The sequence below is a fragment of the Salvelinus sp. IW2-2015 genome, linkage group LG3 (genome assembly GCF_002910315.2).
Source record: "Salvelinus sp. IW2-2015 linkage group LG3, ASM291031v2, whole genome shotgun sequence".
NCBI classification, from domain to species: Eukaryota; Metazoa; Chordata; class Actinopteri; order Salmoniformes; family Salmonidae; genus Salvelinus; species Salvelinus sp. IW2-2015.
Genome location: NC_036840.1, coordinates 7,779,526 through 7,799,515, shown reverse-complemented (window position 1 = coordinate 7,799,515; position 19,990 = coordinate 7,779,526). Strand labels below are relative to the sequence as shown.

Sequence of the window (19,990 nt, the reverse complement as noted above, 5' to 3'; positions counted from 1 at the left end):
AGCCTCCCTATGAAACTGGCCTCTGCTAAGAGGAGTGGACTTCTATGGCACAGGTTGAAGTGTGCTGCCTCGCATTGTAACAATACGGGGTCACTGGTTCAAGCCCCATTCCGGCTGACTACTCCCCGTCCACCGCTGCATTAGTAATGGGATATTTGATTCCTAATGGGGGTCTTGGCTACTTTGCAACCCCTGCTCACACACCAGTTAATTGCATTTGCTTTGGTAATGAGGGAGTCTGATTGGATATCATGAATCATGCGCCACTCTCCTGCCCTTGTGTCCCTTCTACTTGAATCCCGAAGGGGTTTTGAAAGAGAGCAGTTCTCCAGTTGGGCTGGTCTGTGATTCACTGTCAACTTTCCCGTTCAGAGGAATAAGGCAACCTCAGAGAGCGTTCCACACACTAACAAACTTTATTTCCAGAGGACATATATGTGATGATTCTGTACAGAGAAGAGATGTGAATGAATATACGAATAAACCACATGAGAGCGAATCAGTAATGGCACGAGCAATAATAGACTACAAGGGGATAGTGACATCGGCAAAGGACTAAGTAACACATAGCATCAACTACTATTAACAACTAGCAATAGTAACAACCAACGGTAAATGCACACGTTTCAATAACAACATCACTCACCGTTGTCCACTTGGAGAGAGACTGAGGAGACTCTGACCTGAGCAGGCAGGACTCTCTGGTATCCTGCCCCCTAGCAACCTATTGGTGGCCTGATGGCAGAGGTCACTGGAAGTTTGGGTAGACAGTTTATGATCCCCTAGTCTCTGGCACCATCAGGTGATGGGTGGAGTGAGCTGCATGAAATTAGAAACCTCACAGGCAGGAACATCCATAACGGGTTTAGTCTGACGATTCCATCCCAAAGCTCTTCATACCGGAGTAGTAGTACCATAATCATCTCTCCTCCTAATGAGCTACTCATCCTCAAGTACACCTGTGAGATTTAATACCACCTCGTGCTGRGATGGGCCTGGCAACTGCCAGGCAGGCTCGTTTAGCGGCAATCAGCCACCAACCTATAAGCCTAAGATAATGAAATCAAACGCTATTGTAGAAAGAGAGAGGCCCACACTCGCCTCGAACATGTAACCGTATCATTACCGATGGATAACGGCTATTGTGGTCGACACGCTCCGTCTCCCACAGGAATGTAGGCCTGCCTAGCCCTGCTGAGCGGTGCGGCAGTTGGTGAGTGCACCATGCATTCTGAAGGCAATTAGTGCACAGAAAGCCACCTTGAACACTCACAGATGCACCATTCCAATGGGGGGGAAAAAACAAGCAAATTAATGAGGCAAAACCGTTTCATTCTTTATAGTCGGAGAGACCACAGAGAGCAGATGTTTGATTTTTCTCCTGGTCCCAGAATGGCGAGGTGAATATACGGTGTGCAGCAATGTTCCCACCATTTTTTTTTCCAGCGCTGAGCAAATTTCAGGTCTGCTGAACGCAAACAGTGAAAGTTCTGTACAACTTCCAGMGCGTTTACTGTGAACACTGAGGCTGTARCCTCTAAGTTTTAACAGTGGCCAAGCTACTTGATCATAATGTAGGCCTACCAGAGTGGCCTGCCATAAAAAAAACTATGGAGAAAATGCATCCCATAACATTTTAACATGGCAATAGCTGTTCTATCATTCAGCCGACAGTAGCAGCTAATATGTGGTGTTGAATGTCGGCCTACATTCCATGAGACTTTTGGGGYAAAAACACGCAGGGCTTGACATTAACCTGTTTATCCACTWGTTGTTCAGACAAGGTGACTGAAAATGCTGTTGTGTTGTTTGATGCAAGTAACCACTTTACAAAATAAAATGCATTATTATTCTCATACCATTACTACAGCGAATCAGACGCATTATGCTACACTCTGCCTATTGGCTACTTAGCTTATTCAAACCTGTCTCAAAATACAACACTGCCCCTTTAAGACAAAAGCAAAAGCTCTTTACCTGACTGGCTTTTCAAAGTTGTCTAGAAATGTACATGTTTTGTGCTCTTGTAGGAAGCAATCACTCCCCTATTGCTGACTACAAATGATCTATAACCGGGCTAATAATTCACTAACTAGCAGAGGATATGAACAAAATGTGCATGTGGCTACATGCAGCTCTCGCTTTGATCTCACAAGTTCATCTACTCATGACTGCTCATGCTGTAAACACATTCCAGTTCAAAGTAATCGGCACAGATCCATATATGGCAATAGTCTATTTGCATATACTGCAACTCTGATTGTTCATGCTGCACCATACGGGCTGAGTATCGCTGTCAATGCAATAGAATCCTACTCCGATGCGTTCTGCCTACAACAAAATCTCTTGCATAGTTCGTTTTGTTTGAGTATGTTGCATTGAAAGTGGCTAATGTTGAGTCGATCACAATTGCCACWGTAAAGGGAAACGTTGATYGTGTTAACAGGGAAAACTCTAGAACAGWGGTCAGCAACCTTTTCTGAGTCAAGATCAAAATGCAAGCCGAGATCGACCACTCAGATTTAATGACTTAAAAAACGTAAGCCTATGCAACATTAACCAATTAAAAACAGTACTGTAGCAATGAGGTTTGTGCAGAAAGCTATAGGCCCAATACATTATCACTGCATATTGGCTTTGCTTGAATTGCCCTGCCAGTGCATTGTTGTTCCGGACATTGTTTTAAATAATAGTTAAAAAATTGAGGTAGGCTATATGATCACACTGGTAATTCATCCATTGTTGTATTACTTGTGCGGCACAGCTGAGTGAGCATACATTTCAATAATTTGCTTTTTATTTTTATTTTACTGGGCTGACGGTGCCTGAATCCGATGGTCAGTCTCAGCTGAGGGAGAGCGCAGCAGACTGAGGATCCGCCTCTCAACATCCCTCCTCTCTCTCTTTCCTCCACTGACACTGACCAAAAAGGGACAATGTCTTCCAGCTGACGACAAAACTCCAGTCGCACGGCATTATTTCTGCCTCATGCACAAATTCATGTTGTTACTCCRATGAACAGAGAAAGTGAAATATTCCATGATATTAAAAAAGACCCAAACCACTAATAATAACGCAAGCCTATTAATTAGCCTATTAATACGTTCCTACTCATTCATTACTGYTGCAATGCTTGTTGTAGCGCTGAATACAGTTGACAGTGCTGAGTAGAAACTTAAACATTAACTCATTCWTAAAAACAGCAGCTCTTTGCTGTATTTGTTGACAGTCTRTCTCTAGTCATGTTTTTAAACGTTTTGAAATCTCACAGTATCAATTTTGATGTAGCTTTTTTTGTGCCTGCTTCATTACTGCAGACACAGTCATCTGAGCCATTCGATTGGCCAGCGGTAATCGGGTTGGTGACCATTGAACATCACTCAACTTTCCAAAGCAATCTCTTGCTTTTCTCTGTGGACTGATATTTCTGCGCGGCAGTCTCGTGGCTACTGCGCTTGCGCAGTTTAGCGCGAACATTGGTGCGCAAAATGGATACTTAAACCCAGGTGAATAGCGAGCTGCTAATGGATGAAACAAATGGTCGAGAAGACGACCTTGATCCGTGTGGCCAGCTAGACGCCAGCTGCTGGGTGAAGAAATGGCCTGGAACAGCCTTCATGATGATGTGGATACAGCAACAGTATCATATGCATTTTATAAGTCAGGGATGGACAACTGGCGGCCCACGGGCCCCACCACATTTAAAATGTATTGGATCAATTTCCACAAAATAAAATATTTTTTTGAAACTCCTGTTGGGTCTCAACTGTTGCAAGTTAGAATATACAAGGTGCAATTTCGACACAAAACATCTCTCCACCCTATGGCAAAATGTGTACACTTGCAGGAAATTAGCTGTGAAACAGCTCATTTTCCCAATGGCAAAATGAGCAGAATTGCATGAAATGAGTTACAAAATTGCTAAATCTTCTGTCCCATGGCAAAAATGTGTAGGATTGCAGCAGTCGCTCTATAACTAACATTCTCTACACCSCGCGAGCATCTGTGGCTCTCATGAGTTCAGATTTGTTGTGGCCCCCCACCACCATCAAAGTTGRCCATCCCTGATAGGATATCCTGTCACRGCACAACCCTCTGGCAACGACTAGAGAGCAAGAGAGGGGGAGGAAGGAGAGTAAGGGAAGGAGTACTTGACAACTTAGAGTTGTCTTGCCCTTTAGCATGTCTTTCCCAGTAGGCACGCCCCACCCCCTCCTTCTCCCCAGGTCCTGTCATGCTGGACTCAGGGCACAGGAGGTGGTTGTCTGCAGGTGTTGCACGCCAGTTTGTTTCCTYGCGGTGTGTACATGGTTCAGTGATCAGTGTGCCCCAGTGTACCCTTTGCCAACCCCCTACTGTGCCATCAGAGCCCCCTCCCTAGTACCCCCCACTAGCTGTAGTGACAGAAAGCTATTCTCAAGTAGTAGAAAGGGCAATTTAAGTGTTTGTCAAACATGTTATTCGTACCCTATTAAAAATGTGCTTTCACGGTAAAGTCTTCACTTGTATTCGGCACATGATTTGATTTAAAGCACATAGCCTGTGCGTTTTCATCACGAGTGGAAACACTTTTGTGTGTGTTTTGTGTAATTTAGCACGGTGCAGTGTTGCGTGAGTGTCTTGTAGGCAGTCATAGTTGTCAGTCTGTGTTGCTCTCACCGCCACTCATGTAGCTGCTGACTTGCCACATCCAGGGACTGTTACACACACTCTGCTGCAGTGAATGAGTGTTAGTAACAAACTCCTCATTATGGAGTTAATAAAGCTGCATAAAAACATAGTCTCTAGGTTGCTTTCTTGAGGAAGGCAGCTCCAAAATGCAGGTGTTTCAGCCTAGCTCAGTGCTTTCTGTGGTGGGAGTGGCCAGCGGAAAATATGGAGCGTAGGTGTTGGTAATGTTCTCCAGTTGTGCTGTGATTGGCTCAGTGTTGTGTTACTCATGGGGACAAAATTCAAGCCCCTTTGGTGCTGCCATAGAGTTACATTAGAAGGTCATTGGCCACAGATAAAATGACGTCAAATCACGTTATATGTACCGTAGCTTTGATTGGACTGATCATGTCAACATCATACTTTCTAAATCTTAGCTAGCAGTCATCATGATGAATCAAGTCGACAATCTGCAGGCAAATCCTTTTTAATCCTTGTCATATTAAGAGAAATAATGAAGAGAAATTAGAGATAAAACGTATCGGTGCTCATCGGCCATGGGACATAAACATTGCACAACAAGTTGGAAATCGCAAATTCAACAATGAGTGGTTTGGAAGGAATCGGTGACAGTGGCTAACTGCAAGCATTGCAAAGCAATCACTAGCCTTCTATTCATTGGAGTGCCTGTGTGGTCCCAAGTCTGGGATTAAGGGTCTCTTTTCCAAGCTTAAAATGATAAACATTCAACATTGGCCATGCTGTCAATGAAGCATGATTTGTGCCGCGCTCAAAACAACTGTTAACTTGGTACAGCGAAATCTGACTTCAATGAGTTCAAGACAACTGGAAACTCAGGAAAAACAAGCTCAGACTGGGAAAACATCCAACTCGGAATTGTAAATCCGGAACTCTGGCCTCCTTTTAGAGCTACGACCTGAAGATCACTGACGTCATCATGATTCAACCTTGTTTTTTTTTCAAGTTCCCAGTTGCCTTGAAAGCACCATAAATCCAGAGAATGCCAGACTTTGATGACAAAGTTTGATGACAACATTTGCCCACAATGGACCGCTGTGCCACCTTCCTGTTCAAGTGAGCACAGCACAACAAGGTGAGTCCAAAAATGTATTGTATGCTGCTGCATAAATTATGTAATATGCCAGGGAGATATGTATACTGTATCTAAGAAGGTAATACTAAATGTATGTMGTGTAGTAAGCTGTTAGTAGCCCATGTGCCTCACCCTAATAATTTGGTCTATTTACCCCTCTTAATTTCACCTACTATTCTGACTTGGTGGTGCACATGTAGCCTATAGCCTGTTTTTGAGAAATGTAATCATTGAATATTGTAAGAGCTTTCATTGTCTGCTTATATGCCCCCTTTTTATCCTACGGTTCTGACTTGGTGTATAGGGAGAACACTGTAAGAACGGCCCATGTTCTGAATTCTGTCAATGTACATTTCAAAAGTGCTGAACAAATAGTTATATTGACTACGTCCGTCCTAGCTTGCTCATTGATGTCTTAATCAAACTGATGGATTGCCTCTTGTCCGCTCGTCGTRCCCTWATGCCATAGTTTGTACATCTCGATTGTCAGTAGAAACCACATTTGTTTAAGCAAATCAGCCATATCAGCTATGTTTTTTTAAAGGCAGTAAATMAYGCTGAATMAACTGTTTCGTTGCCAGACAAGGCTCCGCTGATAGCCAGATGTAGCAGTTGTAAGGTGTTGGGACTGCTGTTGGGACTCTGCTGTTGGGATAGCTTTATGTAGGCCCTAACAGTTTGTGGGCAGCGTTTGTCACCGTTATAGTGCAATTAATGTATGGTTTAGTATTGTGTAGTGGCTTTGCTGACATGCATCCCACATTATAATTTTTTTTTGCCCCACAGAGATTTACATGCTAAAATCGCCACTGTGTGTATATGCATTTGATCAGAATGACTAACCTGATGGATTATGGGAAGCAGCTATATGGATGTCCGCKACACTGCTTGAATAAGACATTATTTAGTCTGGTCCATCTGTGCTTGTCCTTCAGTGCAGTTTTGTTTTAAGCTCACAGCTCTGTCCTGTCCTGAAGCCTCTAAAACAGAGACAGAGAAAAAACGTCCTACCCTTGGCTCAGTCTGTCAAGGTTGTGGCGCTGGATTTGCTCACAGCCTCACACACATAGAGTAGGCTACATACACACCACCGCCCTGCACTGACAGACACACACACATACAAACTGACACACACACACGAACTCTGTGCCCACCATCCCCACAGGGCACATAGAGACCTAATTCTATACCCTTCATTTATTGAGAGCTAAAGTCGTCTCAGGCGTCAGACTGGAACTGACAGATATGTTAATGTGAGTGGGAACACTCTGGATATTTAAGGGAACTGTATATGTGTGTGGTGTGCGCGTGCATACGTGTGTGTGTCCATCCTCATCTGTGTTTCTCATATATATATATATATATATATATATATATCAGTCTGTGTGAGTTGGATTCATCCTAAAGAACTGTTAGCATTATTAAACACCAAACCCAAACAAATTCATACTGGATGTGATTGTGTTGGCATATTTCCCTCCCAACAGATGGTGGTAAAAAAAAAATAGGCCATTGTAGAAGTATAACCATTCCTCTRCATCAACAGGTGATGATGCTGCCTTGSCAKTGCAACTTTATGMAGAGGGTCAATGGCATGGGCKCTGGTGGTCGGCTGGTGTTTGGCCAGGCATGGCAGGACAGGAATGACAATGAGTAGTTTTAACCACAAGAGGGACAACGGCTATGTTTAACTGGACAGACATATTCGGACATATTCGGACACACACACACACACACACACACATACATACACACACACTATTTTTGAAGTGCTACATCATTTGGAAGTCAAGTACCTGTAGGCAATTTTCTCCATTAGTCATGTTGCGTAAGCGGGGATGGTTTTGACACTGGCTCTGAGCTATCTGAGAATAGCCGCTGTCTCTGTACTGGGACTGGGCGATTCCTTCACCTTTACCTGCTGCATATGAATGTAGCCCTTCATTACTTGCCATCTCGACTGTACAGGTTTCTGTGGAGGACAGCAGCAGGAGTGGTGTGGGGTTGCAGTGGCCAGCTGGTGTGCCTGTAGCAGGGCCAGCTGGTGTGCCTGTAGCAGGGCCCGCTGGATGGATGATCATCATACAACTCAACAGCCGTTCCCACCGACCAGGCTGGCACAATACCTGCATTCTGCTGCTGAGGGCAAACTCAACACCAGCCTATTTAGAAATGATTAAAGTAATGCTTTGAAAGAGGGTTTTTTATGTATGGTGTTTTTGGAAAGTGTAGATTTAACATACTGACCTAGTGGATGTTTTTTCAATGGATTGATTTTCAGTAGGCCTAGTGCAGTAGCCTACAACGAAGTGGATGGARATTAAATCTTATAGTCATCATAACCTGCTATGGTCAGGTCAATATCCCACATCGTAACCATCATCATGGTTCATTGATTTATGGTTATCTCTCTTGTAAACATGTTTATTACCAGTGTCTACACTGAGCTTACAAAACATTAGGAACATCTTCCTGATATTGAGTTGCCCCCCTTTTGTCCTCAGAACAGCTTCAATTAATCGGGGCATGGACTATACAAGGAGTCAAAAGTGTTCCACAGGGATGCTGGCCCATMTTGACTCCAATTCTWCCCACAGTTGTGTCAAGTTGGCTGGATGTCCTTTGGGTGGTAGACCATTCTTGATACACACAGGAAACTGTTGAGCATGAAAAACCCAGCGGTGTTGCAATTCTTGACACACGCAAACCGATGTGCCTGGCACCTACCACCAGACCCCGTTCAAAGGCACTTAAATATTTTGTCTTGCCCATTCCCCTCTGAATGGCACATATACACTCTAAAAATGAGGTGTTCAACAAGGGTTCTATAATCCTCAAAGTTCTTTGAAGAACCTTAGGGTTCTTGGCACTAACAGTTGGGCAGTTAGGTTCCTGCAAGAACCCCATAGGAGGTGGGGTTAATTGAGGAACCTCCTTAGTTGGTGGGGGTTCTTGCAGGAACCTAACTGCCCAACTGAAACATTTGGATTTMAATTTGAAAGGACAGCAGGTGCAGGCACTTAAATGAAAAATATAAAGATGTCCTCAATTTAAGGTAAGGTTTGTCCCTTGTATGATCTAAATTGATATTGTCTTTTCAAATTTGTGCAAATCTTTCTAAAACYGAAYATGGACACAATCCAATGGATATCAATCAACAAAGAAGTAAGAATATGRAGGCTATGATAATATGTTGAAGGCTAGCTGTATTGGGTGCAGATGACTGAACTGCTCACTTATGTGTCTGTGTCTGCAGGTATACAGACGATGAGGCATACAAAGGTATGTCTATTGGTATGTTATGGAGATCACATGTACCATCCTCCTCCCTTGCCTCTTCAATGAATATCCCATAGGCCTCTACATTATGGACAAGATATGTGAATGAAAACATCATCAAAACAGTTTTTTACCACAAAAACCAAGTTATGAATACAGTTGTGTGCATGTTTTGTTAAACATCTGTGAATCCCCAAACTATTTTTTGGGGATTCACAGACTTCACCCTCTCTACACCTCTGATGAATATAACAGGAAACCTGTTCAATCACCATGCACTGCAAAATCATTCTGGCTGTGGATACGGAGAACATCAACACATTAACATCAACACGRCAGAGGGTATACCCATTGYACTTGAGGCTCACATTTAGATTTTCTTATTTTGCTTTGCCACTAAAATCATAATACACACTGACAACTAAAATATTGTGTTATTGTTGTGCATATTATTATTATTATTATTAATAATGATAATAATAATAATAGCGGAGGTGGGGTAGTTCAGATATTAACCCCAAAAGTTTCTTCAGAAAGTTCTTTGAGGATCTATTAAGAGGGGTTCTTTGAAGAACTTATAAGGGTTCCCCCACAGTTTCAATCTGAAGAACCCCTAAAGGATACTCCAGGAACCTTTTATTTTTAGAGTGTAGTTCAATGTTCCCCAAAAGGTTCTTCAAAAGGTTATTTGAGGATCCATTAAAAGGGATTCCTTGATGAACCCTTTTAAATGGTTCTTCGAAGAACTTATAGGGGTTCCCCGACAGTTTCCATTTGAAGAACCCCTAAAGGATACTCCAGGAATCTTTTATTTTTTAAAGTGTACGCAATCGATGTCTCAATTGTCTCAAGGCTAGAAAATATATATTTTTGACCTGTCTCCCCTTCATCTACAAAATCAAACTCAAATGTATTTATATAGCCCTTCTTACATCAGCTGATATATCAAAGTGCTGTACAGAAACCCAGCCTAAAACCCTAAACAGCAAGCAATGCAGGTGTAGAAGCACGATGGCTAGGAAGAACTCCCTAGAAAGGCCAAAACCTAGGAAGAAACCTAGAGAGGAACCAGGCTATGAGGGGTGGCCAGTCCTCTTCTGGCTGTGCCGGGTGGAGATTATAACAGAACATGGCCAAGATGTTCAAATGTTCATAAATGACCAGCATGGTCAAATAATAGTAATCACAGTGAACAGGTCAGGGTTCCATAGCTGCAGGCAGAACAGTTGAAACTGGAGCAGCAGCACGGCCAGGTGGACTGGGGACAAAAAGGAGTCATCATGCCAGGTAGTCCTGAGGCATGGTCCTAGGGCTCAGGTCTTCCGAGAGAGAGAAAGAAAGAAAGAGAGAATTAGAGAGAGCATACTTAAATTCACACAGGACACCGGGGAAGACAGGAGAAATACTCCAGATATAACAGACTGACCCTAGCCCCCCGACACAAACTACTGCAGCATAAATACTGGAGGCTGAGACAGGAGTGGCCAGGAGGCACTGTGACTCCATCCGATGATACCCCCAGACAGGGCCAAACAGGCAGGATATAACCCCCCCCACTTTGCCACACAGCCCCCACACCACTAGAGGGATATCTTCAACCACCAACTTACCATCCTGAGACAAGGCCGAGTATAGCCCACAAAGATCTCCGCCATGACACAACCCAAGGGGAGCGCCAACCCAGACAGGAAGACCACGTCAGTGACTCAACCCACTCAAGTGACGCACCCCTCCTATGGACGGCATGGAAGAGCACCAGTAAGCCAGTGACTCAGCCACTGTAATAGYGTTAGAGMCAGAGAATCCCAGTGGAAAGAGGGGAACCGGCCAGGCAGAGACAGCAAGGGCGGTTCGCTGCTCCAGTGCCTTTCCGTTCACCTTCACACTCCTGGGTCAGGCTACACTCAATCATAGGACCTACTGAAGAGATGAGTCTCTAAATAAAGACTTAAAGGTTGAGACCGAGTCTGCGTCTCTCACATGGGTAGGCAGACCATTCCATAAAAATMGAGCTCTATAGGAGAAAGCCCTGCCTCCAACMGTTTGCTTAGAAATTCTAGGGACGGTAAGGAGGCCTGCGTCTTGTGACCGTAGTGTACATGTAGGTATGTACYGCAGGACCAAATCGGAAAGATAGGTAGGAGCAAGCCCATGTAATGCTTTGTAGGTTAGCAGTAAAACCTTCAAATCAGCCCTTGCCTTAACAGGGAGCCAGAACCATTTTTTGGTTCTAGTCAGGATTCTAGCAGCCGTATTTAGCACTAACTGAAGTTTATTTTGTGCTTTATCCGGGTAGCCGGAAAGTAGAGTATGGCAGTAGTCTAACCTAGAAGTAACAAAAGCATGGATAAATATTTCTGCATCAATTTTGGACGGAAGATTTCTGATTTTTGCAATGTTACGTAAATTGAAAAAAGCTGTCCTTGAAACAGTCTTCATATGTTCGTCAAAAGAGAGATCAGGGTCCAGAGTAACGCCGACGTCCTTCACAGTTTTATTTGAGACGACTGTACAACCATCAAGATTAATTTTCAGATTCAACAGAAGATCTCTTTGTGTCTTGGGACCTAGAACAAGCATCTCTGTTTTGTCCGAGTTTAAAAGTAGAAAGTTTGCAGCCATCCACTTCCTTATGTCTGAAACACAGGCTTCCAGCGAGGGCAATTTTGGGGCTTCACCATGTTTCATTGAAATGTACAGCTGTGTGTCATCCGCATAGCAGTGAAAGTTAACATTATGTTTTCGAATGACATCCCCAAGAGGTAAAATATATAGTGAAAACAATAGTGGTCCTAAAACGGAACCTTGAGAAACACCGAAATTTACAGTTGATTTGTCAGAGGGCAAACCATTCACAGAGACAAACTGATATCTTTCCGACAGATAAGATCTAAACCAGGCCAGAACTTGTCCGTGTAGACCAATTTGGGTTTCCAGTCTCTCCAAAAGAATGTGGTGATCAATGCTATCAAAAGCAGCACTAAGGTCTAGGAGCACGAGGACAGATGCAGAGCCTCGGTCTGACGTCATTAAAATGTAATTTACCACCTTCACAAGTGCAGTCTCAGTGCTATGATGGGGTCTAAAACCAGACTGAAGCGTTTCGTATACATTGTTTGTCTTCAGGAAGGCAGTGAGTTGTTGCGCAACAGCTTTTTCAAAATGTTTTGAGAGGAATGGGAGATTCGATATAGGCCGATAGTTTTTTATATTTTCTGGGTCAAGGTTTGGCTTTTTCAAGAGAGGCTTTATTACTGCCACTTTTAGTGAGTTTGGTACACATCCGGTGGATAGAGAGACGTTTATTATGTTCAACATAGGAGGGCCAAGCACAGGAAGCAGCTCTTTCAGAAGTTTAGTTGGAATAGGGTCCAATATGCAGCTTMAAGGTTTAGAGGCCATGATTATTTTCATCATTGTGTCAAGAGATATAGTACTAAAACATTTGAGTGTCTCCCTTGATCCCAGGTCCTGGCAGTCAATCTACACTGGATTTGTGGATTTAACAGATGACATCAATAAGCTTTCATGTGGATTCACCTGGTCAGTCTATGTCATGGAAAGAGCAGGTTTTCCTAATGTTTTTGTTCACTCAGTGTACACTCTAAAAATTAAAGGTTCCTGGAGTATTATTTAGGGGTTCTTCAAATTGAAACTGTGGGGGAACCCCTATAAGTTCGCCGAAGAACCCCTTTTAATGGATTGTCAAAGAACTTTTTGAAACTTTGAACTTTTTGGTTAATTTTTGATCTACCCCCCTACCCTATTATTATTAATATTCATATTATTAATAATATGCATAGCAATAACAACAATAACACAATAGTTTAGTTGTCAGTGTTTATTATGATTTTAGTGGCAAACAGAATAAAACATGTAAATATGAGGTAAACTCCCATCAGAGCCCCAAGTCCAATGGGTATACCCTCTGACGTGTTGATGTTAATGTGTTGATGTTCTCCGTATCCATAGCCAGAATGATTTTGCAGTGCATGGTGATTGAACAGGTTTCCTGTTATATTCATCAGAGGTGTAGGGAGGGTGAAGTCTGTGAATCCCAAAAAAMAGTAATTATACAGATGTTTAACAAAACATGCACATGACAGTATTCATACCTTGGATTTTGTTCAGATACCTGCAGACACATAAGTGAGCAGTTCAGTCATCTGCACCCAATACAGCTAGCCTTCAACATATTATCATAGCCTACATATTCTTACTTCTTTGTTGATTGATATCCATTGYATTGTGTCCATTTTCTGTTTTAGAAAGATTTMCACAAATATCATCCTAAAACAATATTAATGTAGATCACGAGGACATCTTTACATTTTCATTTAAGTGCCTGCACCTGCTGTCCTTTCAAATTAAAATCCAAATGTTTCAGTTGGGCAGTTAGGTTCCTGCAAGAACCCCCACCAACTAAGGAGGTTCCTCGATGAACCCCACCTCCTATGGAGGTTCTTCTTGGAATAACCTTTTTAGGGGCAATTTTCAGTGCCAAGAACCCTAAGGTTTTTTGAGGATCTTAGAAGAACCCTTGTTGAACCCCTCATTTTTGTGTGTGTATAATAACCCGCTTAGCAGGGTAAGAGTCAGTGACCTCGAGCTCACAGAGACAGACAAGGTCTTTGTTTTCTCATCTCTCCCACTCAGACTGACAGGACACGGGCATGTATCTAACTCACTCTATTAGCGCGTCCCCGCATGGCCCGTCCTAGACAATCATTCGTTTATTGTTGTCCTAGTCTAAAGATAAAGGTCATGTCGGCTGAAACAGTACGCCGCGCGCTATTGATTTTCGATCTAGATGGTGCTAATGAACCTCTCTAGCTCTGCGAAGGCCCGTACTGCGCCGTGCGCATGCGTCAAGAGGAGGCTTCTCATTTCGCTGGCTGCTTCATAGTCAGTCCCCGCAGCCCACAGTAGGCAACAACAGTCGCTACCTGCCTGTCTAGCGGAACGGATATGGCTKCCCACTCACCCCGGCTTTTTCCCAGACCCAAGCGGCTTGTTGCCATGCAAGGGCCGACATGACAGTACACGGACGAGAGAAGACCCCTGGCCGGCTCCGCCTGTCGGTCCCGTTAGAAGCAGGGAGAGGAGCGGGTCGATATGCCGTGTTGCTGGCTCTGTGCGCGCTGTGCTACAGCAACTCTCTGCACGGGGAGTTCGTGCACGACGATGTGTGGGCTATCAGCAATAACCCCGACGTCCGGCCCGGGTCCAGCCTGCAGAGCATCTTCTCCAACGACTTTTGGGGCAAGAGGATGGCGGACAACACAAGCCACAAGTCCTACAGACCGTTATGCATCCTCACCTTCAAGTAAGTTCGCTCTCTCCCCTCTCCCCTATAGCTCTCTGTGGTTATCTGCCCAGCATCGGTTGCAAAGTAAAGTCTCTGTAGTTAACTTGAACAGCTGGGTCTCGGGCTGGAATGAGAAACAATGTTGCAGAAGTTGGTGGCAATGTCCAGAAGTGCGCTGGGCTCGTCAGCTATCCTACCTGTGATTGGATACAATTAATACCATGTATCCGTTCCCAGAAATAGGCTGACGTCATAGGCTAGCCTATTGTAGGTTACTTCTTGGTTTGAGCTGGGTTGAGCTTGGTCGATTGCCAGCGGTCATGAACGACGCACATCTACACTMACCATAAACAAACATGTATGTAGCCTAATGGGTTATAAACAGACTGCTACGGCGGTCCGGTTGCGCAGTTAGCTAAACTTGCTGAAGCGTGCCATGAACACTGCTCGCTCGCAAGAAAATCCGATTTGATTTGTGCTCCTTGATCTTACAATGTGCTACTTGAAACATTTTAAAATAGCCTAGAGTCGACATACAGTATGTTAGCTGGACCGGGCAGATATTGACTGTTTTTTGCCTACACACTTGTTGCTTTCTGTGGAATCCCAGAATTCGCACTCACGTTCACTTCAATGTATTTTGGCGGATATGTTTGACACTCCAGAACATTTATCGGCCACATTTTGGGAAATGAGTGTTGAATGTTGTTGTATCAACTAAACAAACAGTCGTCATTCAAGGGAACTTTTCCAGCAGTGTCAATTTAATCTCCGGGCACACACACTGGAGAGGGGGTGTCACAGGCAGCGCAATGGGACGCGGAAGGATTCTGGCTTTCGGCTCAAGCGTTAGTCAACCAGAAACATTAATAGCCTACATATTTAAAAGATTGATGAAAAACATACTACAGACTATTTGAAAGATGTGTTGATWTGAAAACTACACACAAAAAAAGTCGACAGAAAACTCTAGGCTCTGTTTCTATCTAGCACATGTAGGATTGATATTTAACCTTGATTTAACTAGGCAAGTCAGTTAATTATGAACAAATTGTTATTTACAATGGCGGCCTAGTAAACATGTCTAGCAGGTCTTTATGTAATCGGTGAGGGCACAAATTGCTTGGTTTTCTTCAGCAGGCAATACAGTTGAAATATAAACAATAGATGGAATACTAATATGAACCGATTCTCTGCGTGGTAAAGCTTTGTGCTTCTTTTTTGCACAGGGCTGTGGATACGCACACACACACACACACACACACACACACACACACCATCCTATGTATGGGACTTATCTATTCTAATACTTTGATTGCTTAGTAAGACATCATCTCCACCGTCACTCTGTCGCTGTATCCTCTGACCTCTTCTCAGAGCCTGAACCGTCTGACAACCACGTGCTGCTCCTCCCGACACTGCACGATGCGCCAGAAAATACATTTCAAATAAGTGATTTTTTTCTTCTCTGCGCTACATTCCTGTGTTGAGCGTGTAGGTGTCAACATCGTCTTTGAAAAGGGCACATTCAGAGCTGAAGACGCGAGATGCTGATTATGACAACAGAGAGGTTGTCAGCTGCTCTGTGTGCGTGCTGAATACTTAGTGCGCTGGTTAAGGGGGAGAGGGAAGGCTGCTGTGCTGATGTGCTGAGGGTTTGAATGGGGTTTCTCTCTTTTGAGACGATGGATGGAGCATCTGGTTGTGTAGCGCTCTCCTTCTGGTTCTGCAGTTGGTTACCCACACACTGCTGRCAAGCCAAGCAGCTGAATCTCCATCTACACATAGCCCAAAGCTGGCCAGATGCATTCTCTGTGGTGTGTAAGCTCACGCATATACACAAGCTACTCCTGAGTGTCTGCCTGTCTCAAGCCTGTAGTCTAATACTTTGTGACAGCACAGAGAGAAGGGAGGAGATCAGTTGTCAGTGTCTCAGTGACACTACAGTACCTTGTCTGGTCTCCTCTGTGTTCTCTTTAAGTTCAGACTAAATGGGGCAAATCTGACTCACATTTGCATGTATGCTTCCTTATTATGGGAGACTAAGTGCCTATTTACACACATGTACCGTATATGGGACAGTGGTACATATGGACACACACACACACACCTATGCCCTTGAGGACCTGCTAGGTATATCTGTCATTTTGACATGCAGGGACTCACACCTCATACACACACACACACACACACACAGACGAACGCACACACAGACGAACGCACACATACACACCTGGGCCTGTGGGGGCTCTGTGCTCAGTATAGCAGTGTGTTTCTGTGTCGGGCCTCCGAGACGGTCCTCAAGGTGAAGGACACACACCCCCGAAGCACTCTAAAGTAGCCTGTTAATGGAACGATGGCTTTGGGGAGAGAGCAGGAGGGGACCAACAACTGAGAATGACAGAAAGACAGGCTATGAGATCACAGCATACGGTCCAGCACCCCCCCCCCCCTCCCCCCTCTTGAATCCCACCCAGAGGACATAGTATAAACATGGTACAACAGTGTAAAGACACACAATCTGCTGAAGCCTCTGTCATATCCCCTGTCCCCTCCAACACAGCCAGGCTACAGGCTGAGAGCTGGATACCTGTCTGTTTCAGCATTGACCAGTGTAACCACTCTACCTGCACGTCTCAACACTTCTCTTCTATCACAATACAGGGACTATAGTGCTGTAGCTAGGCAACGATGAAATAAAAATGACACCTATACAGTGGTGGGCCCAGAGTTTTTCCTGGTCAGGGGATGTGGTGTGGAAAACCTCCAGATCCTAGTCGTAGGGTATAAGAAAGGCCTTGTTTTTCCTGGTCAGATCACATTGTCAGGAAATTGTCCGCTGTCCAGTCTCTGGTCTCTAATTGAAATGCATGAGTTTTAATAACAGAGTGCACATCCGCCATGACTCACTGAGAAGGCCTATAACAAGATCACATCAGAGGGCTGGCATACACGTGTTAATACCCTCTCCCCYGGGCATCCTACAACATCCACTATGTATGATCTATGATGTAACACAGGATATAGGAGGGGTGGAGCCTGTTTTTCATCATCACTTAATGGATTGGACGTTGGCTTTTATGAGACATCCCCATTATCGCTTATGTATGACAATCAGCTCTACGGTCTTTCCCCCATTAAAACCCATGTTACGTTCTCTTCAGATTCCCTTCTTTCTAGTTTAGTTCAGTTTCAGATTCTCCAAGTCTTTCATCCTGGAAATGTGTGGGTTTCTTCACATTAGGAGTCAGACTGTGCTTGTTTAATGATGAGAGAAACAGGCTGTTTTACAGAGATGGTGTAATACTGTAATTGAATTCATAATGGAGGTTTGGGGTTGGGATTCTTCTCTTCTCTGAGACGGGGGAGGAATCGTAATTACAATCTCACGGAGAAATGCTTTTATATAACCTGAACAAATGGTTTTCTGTACCTGGGTGTGTAATGGAGATGTTTAGTACTGTGTCATAACTGTATGTGGGTGGGAAAAATGTTATTTGAACAGACTAATATATGCAGATATGAGATATATTCTATGAAGATTCCAAATGGCTTATCTCAGCCTTATTACACCARCAAAAAGCTTCTTTAGAGGGAGATTATATGTGTTTCTGTGCTGGGATTCCAAAATGCTCTGCTTCATTCATGTGTAAAATAGTTAGGGTTAGGCTCATCCATTTAAAATCGGGTAATTAAGGGAAGGGAATATCCTCACCAAAAATGAATTTAATTGTATTCAATTCATGTAATTACCTTAAGTTAGATACCCGTCCTGAATTTAATTGACTCAGGTCGAATGGAATTGACCCCAGCCGTGATTGGACTGTGGTCATTGGTGATGGAGGAAACTGTAAAGGAGGGTCACAGTTCCGGACACAGTGTGGCTGTGATACATTAGCAGCAAATGTTTCATATCCTGCAGTTTTAGTTTGAATAAGTCTCTTTTCTCTCTAATTATGATGGTAAAATGGTGATTGCTCTCTCTCTCTCTCTCTCTCTCTCTCTCTCTCTCTCCATCAGATTGAACATCCTCTTGGGTGGAATGACCCCTCTCTACTTCCATGTGGTCAACGTGTGTCTTCACTGTGCCGTGACCTGTCTGCTCATGCACACGTGTGATCGTTGCGTGTTCGACGACCACCGTCTGGCCTTCCTCACCGCCCTCCTCTTCGCTGTGCACCCCATACACACTGAGGCTGTGAGTATGCGCACACACACACACAACCCCCTCTAGCAGACATGCTTCTTCTCAATGACTCACTCCCTCACGTGTAAGACCAATGACATTGATTCCTTCACATATTGTAGAGTAGCACTACCTCGGGACACATGCAGTCATCCTCTGACATGGCAATCTGTGACTAACTGTGCTCTCACTCACGCGTCTCGCTACTGGTGAATCAGGTCCCTGTTCAGTAAGTCCGGAAAAGGCAGCCTTCCCGGTTTCATATTGCAGTTCCAGCTCCATGAATTTAGTTTTGAATGTTTGAAAAGTAGCGAGGCAAGTTTTACAATTCGGGAAATGTATGCAAGTCCTGTGTGGAGGAGAATTATAATTCGTTCTCACAGGTGAAGGAAGAAGAAAGACCGCTGTGTTAAAGTTAGAGCTCTGCAGAGACACTGAGGGGAAACAGAGAGAGAGATGAAAAGGGCGAAAGAGAAAAAATGTGGAGAGGGCGAGGCAGAGGAATGTATGAGATGGTGGAGAGAGCGAAGGATAAAAGGAGGAGCGGGCGAGGGAGAGAAAGAGAGCAAGAGGGAGCTGAATAAAGAGCAGCAGGGGTGAGAGCTGAGCTATACTATAGAGCTCTACAGGGTGCTCCCTTGAGCCCCTAACACAGAGAGAGGAGCAGAGAAGGGAAGATGAAAATGCAGAGGGGAGAGACGAGACCAGGGCTGCTCCCAGTCTGTGTCTAGTCTAGCATCCCAATCAGCCTTAGTCTCTCTAGTGTTAATCCTGCAGTTCCCGTCATCCTTCCATCTGTCCCCAGTGTGAGCTTCAGCCCAGGCTTCATCGCCCAACCTTCTCCCTAAACCATAAACTAATCATGGACCAACCTCCAGCTCATAACCCCTGTCCACATCCACAGCCACTCGAATCAGTCTTTAGCTTCCTAGCTCATTCCAGCACTAGCCTCACTAGCATACATTTTCAGGAGCTCCAGTCCCATTTCCACCCAGTGTCAGTCTGCTAGGCAGTAAGTAGCTAGTCAGTCATTCTGAGGGCTGGGGCTGATGCCGGGGCTGTGTAGTGGCAGGTCTTTGGCAGTGCTGTGTCTCTGCAGTGAGTGACTGTGCTAGTGGTACCAGAGTCTGATGAACTCAGTGCAGTAAACCGGTTACGTCATTAGCCAGGGGACCAGCTGGAGTTCACTTCACTTATACTGATGAGGAGGGACACACACACACACCACAATAAGGCAGAGATTAAAAAGTGGCTTATCCCTCACCCTCTCTGTGGAGCTCCTGGCATCACACAGTCCCGGTCTTCCTATCCAATATGGCCGCCATAAAGATGCAGTCATTCAGATCTGCAGCCAGTGAATGGAGGTGCTGTTCAAGGCTGAAAGCCCTCTATTCAACCCACTCTCCTCTCTTCTCAATGGCGGCTGCTGAGACAGACTGGTCAGGTCATGTGG

The 19,990-nt window shown here is 44.4% G+C and overlaps 1 protein-coding gene across 1 annotated transcript in view; it reads left to right on the top strand.

Moving 5' to 3' along the window:
• The first annotated feature begins 13,977 nt into the window (after positions 1-13,977).
• LOC111950070 (protein O-mannosyl-transferase TMTC1-like) overlaps positions 13,978-19,990 on the top strand; it is a 38,837-nt gene continuing 32,824 nt past the window's right edge. The window contains exons 1-2 of the mRNA XM_023967418.2: positions 13,978-14,369; positions 18,372-18,549. Coding sequence (XP_023823186.1) covers positions 14,077-14,369; positions 18,372-18,549 — 471 coding nt within the window. The 5' untranslated portion in view covers positions 13,978-14,076. The remainder of the gene's footprint in view (positions 14,370-18,371; positions 18,550-19,990) is intronic.